Source organism: Nematolebias whitei, chromosome 21 (assembly GCF_014905685.2).
Source record: "Nematolebias whitei isolate Nwh7 chromosome 21, NemWhi1, whole genome shotgun sequence".
NCBI classification, from domain to species: Eukaryota; Metazoa; Chordata; class Actinopteri; order Cyprinodontiformes; family Rivulidae; genus Nematolebias; species Nematolebias whitei.
The window spans coordinates 28,552,916-28,560,347 of NC_056518.1; the positions used below are offsets into that span (position 1 = coordinate 28,552,916).

Below are 7,432 nucleotides of genomic sequence, written 5' to 3' on the forward strand. Positions count from 1 at the left end.
AATCACTTCCGCTCTGGACCCGGATGTCTTCTCAGCATCTGGATCACCTCCTCCTGAGGAACGTCTCACTCTGAGACCGTCTGATGATCCGATACCAGAACCAATCACTTCCACTCTGGACCTGGATGTCTCCTCAGCATCTGGATCACCTCCTCTCGAGGAACGTCTCACCCTGAGACCGTCTGATGATCCGATACCAGAACCAATCACTTCCAGTTCTGCAGAGCCGAGCCTGCTGACCGTCTCTGGATGTTCTGCTTCCAGTCGTATCCTCCTCTCTGCTGATCCAGAGTCAGTCTCTGTGGAACCTTCCAGCAGCCTGACAGAACACAGAGACATTCAGTCTGACCCGGATCAACCCTTTTTACAAAACCACCCACTTCATCACTAGCTCCGACTACTACCTGCGCAGATTCAGACTCAGCCCTTGAAGGGACATCCAGAGCTCGCTGAGGCGCTTCATGTCTTTCTGGATGTGGACCTGCCCATCACAAGAGGTTCTGTTCAGAACCTTCTGGACCTGAACATACATCTGGTGCATCTGGAGGTCGGTCTCAGGGAACTCGTCCAGCGCCCTCTGGGGAGAAACATGCAGCGTTCAGAGAAATCAAACTGGTTTTATCATCAAATTTAACTGATTTCAGTCAGAACCACTCTGACCCAGTGGGCCTGTCCTCACCTAGGAACAGGTCTAAACCAGATCCAAACAGTGATTCAAATGGTTCATATTTTAACCGATTCATGGAGGGTTATTTTGTCTGTTTCACGTTTTCACACTCAGATGCCTCCTCTTGCAGAACCTTTAGAACCTGACCCCCTCAGGACCGACTGATGGCGTCCTCGGGTCGGTCAGAACACTGACCTGAGCCTCAGCTCGGCGCCCCTCCACGCTCCACCCTCCTGACGTGCTGCAGAATGACTCCAGCTTCTGTCTCATCACCATCATCCACTTCTCCATGTTCAACAGGTTACCGTGGAAACGCTCGTGGTCTGAGACGGTGTCCTCGGCCTCTTGAACTTTTACCTGAACACAAATATCATTAAATTTTCTACTTTACCATAAGAACTTAAAAAAAACAAAAAACAAAGATAAATTTCATGTAACGTGAGGCTGAATTTATCTAGCTTAATCTACTTCCTGTTTTGTATAATAAATAAATAAGTGAAATAATCTGGAGGTAATCATCTGGTCCTAATCTGCCGAAGACAAAACTGAGGGCATACAACCCCAAAAACACATCGACCTCAGCTAAATCTGCACCACGTGACCCTGAGGTCAGCTGATCGTACAGGTGAAGAAACACCATCTCACCGTGACCCTCCTCAGCAGCTCGGTCCAATCAGCACACAGCTTCTCATACTGAGTCCTGCTGCTCTGGCAGGAGGAAACCAGCGTCTCCAGTGCCATCAGCTGGGCCTCACCATCCTCCAGCTCCTTCTGAACAACCTGGAAACACACAGGGACACGGTCATTCTGCAGCAGGGAGGTTCTGGAGCAGCTGGACCTCCCGCAGGCTCCGCTCAGGGTCTGAATGTTACTCTGAGGATCAGAAAATCAGTCAGAGCTGCAAGATGGTCCTAAAGGTTCTCTTTGACCTGAATCTGAATGGGACCTACCACCAACTGGTCCAGCTGGCGTTTCTTAGCGAGGATGTCGGGCTGGAGGACGTCAGCTGCCTGCAGTCGCTCCCTGAACGCCACCAGTTTGGACAGAATCAGCCGGTATGCCTCATCAAAGTCTTCGGTTCGAGAAATTAAACCCTGAGAGACAAAAACAAGTTCCATAAAAGCTAAATTTTAAACATCAGATTCTGAGGTCTTCAGTCAGGTTGAATTATTGATGGGACTCGTCAAAAACAGCCAATCAGAGCAGCCGAGCTGTCCTCCAACCTGACGTCTTCCTGTTGGTTGGAGCTCTCAGATAAATGAGTCAGACGGATGAGAGGAAACAACGTGGAGGACACAAACAGGGAAAACAGCCGACATGCTGTCTTCTCACTGTGGAGATACCGGACCTGCATTTCACCGCATGTTAAGACACAACTCTGTCCAATCAGAGGCAGGAATCTGTGCTGAGTTTCCAACGGGGATCCTGCGTCCTCCAAACACAGCAGGAGGGAGCTGATGGACAGAAACTAGAGCCGTTCAGAAACAAAGTTTAAATCCAGAGGATAAAAATGAACGAGCTGAAGCTGCTGAGAGCCAAATCCTCACCTCTGTCTATATTTATTTGGTGTTTTGTTAAAAGTTTGATCGATTAAATTAATAATAAATCAGGTCTGAATATCTGCTGCCATGTTTCCATTAGATCTCAGCTGTTTGGTTCATTCAGATTCAAACATGAAACTCAGAGAAGAGAACCAGATAAAAGCTTCATCTCTGCTCCTTATTTGTACATCCCAACTTCCTGTTTTTACGTCTTAGCTCCTCCCACCACAGAGACAAGGACAGAGGAGGTGAGGATGCACAGGAGTAGACAAGGACTGAGACCTAATAGAGAAAACACACATAGAACATGACAACATAAAAAACAAGAACTGAGGAAACAACAAAGAAAACAAAGACATGAAGACAGGAAATGAGGGCATAGGACATGAGGAAACAAAAACAAAAGACATGAGACATGAGGCAGAGGACATGAGAATGGAGAAACTGAAGGTATGAGGACAAAGGACAGAAGACTTGAGACAGTGAGCTAAGGAAAATGACCTGAGGGGAAAAGACATGGGGAAATAAAAAAAAAGGACACAAAGCCAGAGAACAGGACATAAAGACAAGAGGACATAAAGGGTTTGAGAACAGAGGATATGGGGACGGAGAACCTGAGAGCATGAGAACAAAGGATATAAAAACAGAACCTGAGGACAAAGGACAGAAAACTTGAGACAGTGGGCTAAGGAAAATGACCTGAGGACAGAAGACATGGAGAAATGAAAAAAAGGACACACAGACGGAGAACAGGAGGACATAAAGACAGAGGACAGTCAGTCTCCAGTCGTACCTCCAGTCGGCTCTTCCTCTGCAGCAGCTGAGTGTGCAGCAGCTCTCTGTTCCTGACGGCGGCGCTCAGCTCCTCCTGCAGCCCGTCGGACCTCTCAGGACCGAACACGGAATCCAGCAGGTCCCTCTTAACCTGCAGCATACTGAGACGCTCCTGAAGCTGGACACTGTCCTTCAGGAGACACTGATGGAGAGGACAGAGAGGACACAGAATTAACATTTTTAATTTCAGACAGGAACCAGATGGATTTCTGATGGACCCACAGAGCTTCAGAACCTCTGATCTAACTCTGACGAGGTTTAAATGTACATACATGTTAGGACATTAATGTCTTCATACAAAGCTGCCATCTTGGATGTGTTACCTGGATCCTCTGCAGCAGCACGCTGGTCCTGGAGAAGTCGGAGATGTTGTTGGAGTCCTCCATCACCTGCGAGACGGAGTGGCTCCACCGAGAGAAGAGCAGCAGGGGGTCCTGCAGGAAGCTCCTCAGCTCCAGCTCCGACTCCGAACACAGCCGGTTCGCTCGGCATTTCACACTGAGACACATGACAACCGAACATGAGAACACAGAACTCAGAACCCCGGACTCTGAGTTTAAAGAGTTCAGTCCGGTAAAACCTCATCAAGAACTCAGACGTTCTGATGTTTCACATCAGACTGTGAGCAGATACCGCTGGGGTTTGACAACGGAGCACATACTGATACCTGTGTCGTTTCCATGGCAACAGGGGATGTCTAGAAATTGGCGTTAACCTCATCAAAACCTTCAGCTTTGTTCTAAAACCCAAAAGTTTTCTGAGGAACTCAAACCATTTCTGAAGTTCTGCAGGAACTAAAACTTTCAACTTCCTGATTTTATCTCGAAAGAACAGCTCTGTCCTCGTATTCATCTGGGTTTTATAAAAGTTCTGTCTGTTTATGTTGAAAAAGTCCAGCATACTCCTATGGGATTATCATAGAGTCATCACAGTAACTAAAATGGCCAACAAATGTCAGAGCAAACATCTCACTGGCGAGATGTTTATTCTGATGAATGTTTTGTTTGGTGCTCTCTTCAGTCAGGGACATATCAAAGTTACTGAAAGAGGTGGATATTAATAGGTGCTGTCATAATTATATCAGATCCCATTGAGGAACATGTTTAATTTTGTCCTTTTGGGGCTTCTGTATGTCCATCACCAGCAGCTCTGACTGACCGGAAGTTTCTGTGTCTCCCCTCCAGCCCCTCGGCTCTCAGGGTTCCACCACAAAGTCAAGAGTTTTCAGATGTGAACAGAGTCCAGAATCCCGACTGTGGTGGATTCACTGCTGTTTGTTAATCTGCATCTTTGGGTATTTTTAGTTGTGTCATTTCTGTTAAGCTCTCATCACGTGTTCAGCCATTTCTGCTCATTTTGACAAACGACAAAGGCAAAGACTTACCACAGCAAAATAGTAAATTTAAGTCTGAATGCGTTTCTCTGTAGAAGAGGCTCCAGAACTGAAGAAAACCTGAATGAAACCCTCCAATTGTTTCATTCCGACTGGTTCTGATGGTTTTGCTGGAATTCCCTCTCAGCTCATCTCTGAGCTATAAATACCTGAATGAGCTCGTCGTTGAGCTCCATAAACCTCTGAAAGAAGCAGCAGGAGCTCAGCGGGACCGTCTACAGGAACGTGTTAATTCTTAAACTGTTGAAGACTCTAATGGTCATACATCTGGATTTTTGTGCTTCTGCTGTGTTTTATTTAGGAGCTACGGCAAGTCAAAAAGATCATTCACTTTGAGTTTTGAAGTGATGTTGAATTACAATAAGCCTACAGAAGGTTGCACTCTGCATTCTGGGGAGATTTAGGAAAATAAAAACCTGTAAGATCTACAGTTCTGAGATACACATTGGATGAAAGGAGAGAGAAATATATATTATTTGATGTAGTTAAGACAAATTGTGGAAGAAATAAGAGTTAAAGATGTGTTTAGACAGTTTAAAAGCTACTGTGACATCATCTATCAGCTGAACGTTCTGTGAAAAGATCTCCAAGAATCATCAGATTTAAACTAGGACTGTGTAAAAACCATTAAAGATATTAAAATGCCAGTTCAGGCGTGTAAAATCCAAATTTCTGTGACGTGTTTAAATCTGACTATGTACTGTAGTACTGAACCTTAAAGTGCATCGGAGCTGCAGAGCTCCAAAGATGTTTGAGTTTTCTAGTTTGCCAAAATCCCATTCATCGTCGTCTATAGGGACATTTTATACAGTTTTTCACCTACTTTGTGTGATGTAACACCACTAAAAGTCACAACACACTGTTCCTGATCAAACTACTTGATTTGATGTAATAATAGCACGTTATTCAATTTATGGAGGGTGGAAACGTGCACAAATTGTGACAAAAAACAATCAGACAACTGCAAACGATGCTTCAACACCCCTAATGACAATCTGTCTCCACAAAAACAGCAGCATGTTAGAATAAACAGTTTTAATTGACTAAAGACACTAAAGTAATTCTGTCAAACAAAAAAAACACACATGCACACACGTTACCTGTGATGCTCTTTAACAACAGCCAGAACGTCGTCAGACAGGTGATGAGAATCCTCAGAGAACCTGAAGAGATCCTTCAGTTGAGACTTCAGCAGCTCCATCTGAGATTCTTCACCTGCCAGAGTCTTCCTCACACCCTGAAACACACACAGCAAAAATATAAGCTCAACACAACACAACAAACTCGTTGTAGACACAAAAGAGACTCTTAAAGGCTCAAAGAGCTGTCAATCAAAAGCTAAATAAGCAGTTTTAATTAAATGCTGTTGCTTTCAACTACAGTTATAATTCTGGTTGAACCTGGTATTTCATTCTAGATCCGTTCCAGCCACCGTACCGAGTATTTCCTCCACTGGCCCACCATCTCCTCTTCGGTGGTCTCCGAGCAGCTCCTGGACTCCTGGGTCTCCTCCAGCTCCTGGTCCATTCCATCTAGCATCTCTCTGAGTCGTCGGATGTTCTCCTCCAGCTTCTGGCACCGGGTCAGGTACTGACTCTGCGAGTCCAGTTTGCAGCGCAGGCCGTCCTCGGCCTCACACAGACCCTGTCTGAGGCGCTGCCAGCCCAGCCTCAGCTCCTCGGCCTCCTCCTGAACCACCTCAGCCCCAGCCGGTGATGTACTGACCCGGACGGTGTCCGCCACGCCTTCGATGTGCTGCAGGGTCTTCTCCTCACAGGCCACGGTGTCGTCCAGAGTCTGAGACAGAACGACACGTTAGAACCAGGAGAACATGGAGGGAAACATCTGGAGACCCTGACCTCTGACCCTGACTGAGGGTGGCTTGATCTCGTTGGTCCTGGTTCTGCTCGTCTCACCTTTAAAGCTTTCAGTTTGTTCTCTGCGGTGTCGTCTCGATCCATCAGCTCCATCAGCTCTTTGGTTTTCGACAGCAGCCAAAACTGGAACTTTTCCGCGAGGCTTTTGAACATCTGATGCTCATCACTGATCGTTTGAAGCAGCGTCAGACGCTCCTAACGGAACAGAAAACATTCGAGTCACCGCATCGTTCAACCCATTTCTGAATCCCTCGGCTAAATCTGAGTGTGTCCCACCTTGGCTCGGTCCTGAACATCACTGTAGTCATCCTGCATTGTCTGCTGGGCCTGTGGGTCCACGCTGGGGTCCTGGGTTCTGTTGTGCAGCGCTGCAGCCTCGTCCAGCAGCCTCTCCAACAATGCCACCTGGCTTTGGATATCGCTCATCACAACCTGCTGCTGGTCCACCTGCCAAAGCTTCTCCTTCAGGCCCAGCTGCAGCTCCACATCTGCATCCAGTCTGCGTTGCTGCTTCAGCAGCCACAGCTGGAATTCCTCATACGCCCTGAGGTACTCGTTCCAGTGAAGCCACACCCACTCAATCCGGCTGCAAAGATAGGGACAGGAATGTTAGATTGACAGGATGGGAATGATGGGAAAACAGGATGAAAGTGATGGGAAAAAAAGGATGAGAATGTTGAGGAATCAGAGTGGGTATGCTGGGAAAACAGAAGAATGTTGATTTAAAGTGGGGTTAAAAAACAAAATGGAAATGTTAAAAAAAACAGGTCAGGAATAAAGTAGTCCCTCTCTACTTCGCGGTTTGTTTATCGCGGACTCGCTTTATCGGGTTTTTCCAAAATAAGATTGGACATGACACACAATTGGCTGACTGATGGATGAGCCACACCATCAGAATGACATTTTTATTTCAAATTATTTTAAATGATTTAGCACCTGCTGCACCTGTGTGCAGCCCACACTACAGAATAAACTTGCTCCTGCAGCTGATCAGCTGATCTCAATGCAGAGCAGAGAAGTGGGCGTGGCCAAGAGCGCTTGCAGGTGGCAAAGAGCAGAGGAGGCAGGAAGCTGAAATCATGAACATTTAGAGCAGGGCTATTCAACTAAATATAAATAT

At 46.3% G+C, this 7,432-nt stretch overlaps 1 protein-coding gene across 1 annotated transcript in view; it reads right to left on the reverse strand.

Moving 5' to 3' along the window:
- The window catches only part of syne3 (spectrin repeat containing, nuclear envelope family member 3), a 15,716-nt gene that overhangs the window by 3,034 nt on the left and 5,250 nt on the right, over positions 1-7,432 (reverse strand). The window contains exons 4-14 of the mRNA XM_037695299.1: positions 6,589-6,898; positions 6,352-6,507; positions 5,873-6,232; positions 5,536-5,672; positions 3,366-3,540; positions 3,002-3,184; positions 1,618-1,761; positions 1,313-1,447; positions 863-1,024; positions 405-577; positions 180-319 (exon numbers count right to left, since the gene is read on the reverse strand). Coding sequence (XP_037551227.1) covers positions 180-319; positions 405-577; positions 863-1,024; positions 1,313-1,447; positions 1,618-1,761; positions 3,002-3,184; positions 3,366-3,540; positions 5,536-5,672; positions 5,873-6,232; positions 6,352-6,507; positions 6,589-6,898 — 2,075 coding nt within the window. The remainder of the gene's footprint in view (positions 1-179; positions 320-404; positions 578-862; positions 1,025-1,312; positions 1,448-1,617; positions 1,762-3,001; positions 3,185-3,365; positions 3,541-5,535; positions 5,673-5,872; positions 6,233-6,351; positions 6,508-6,588; positions 6,899-7,432) is intronic.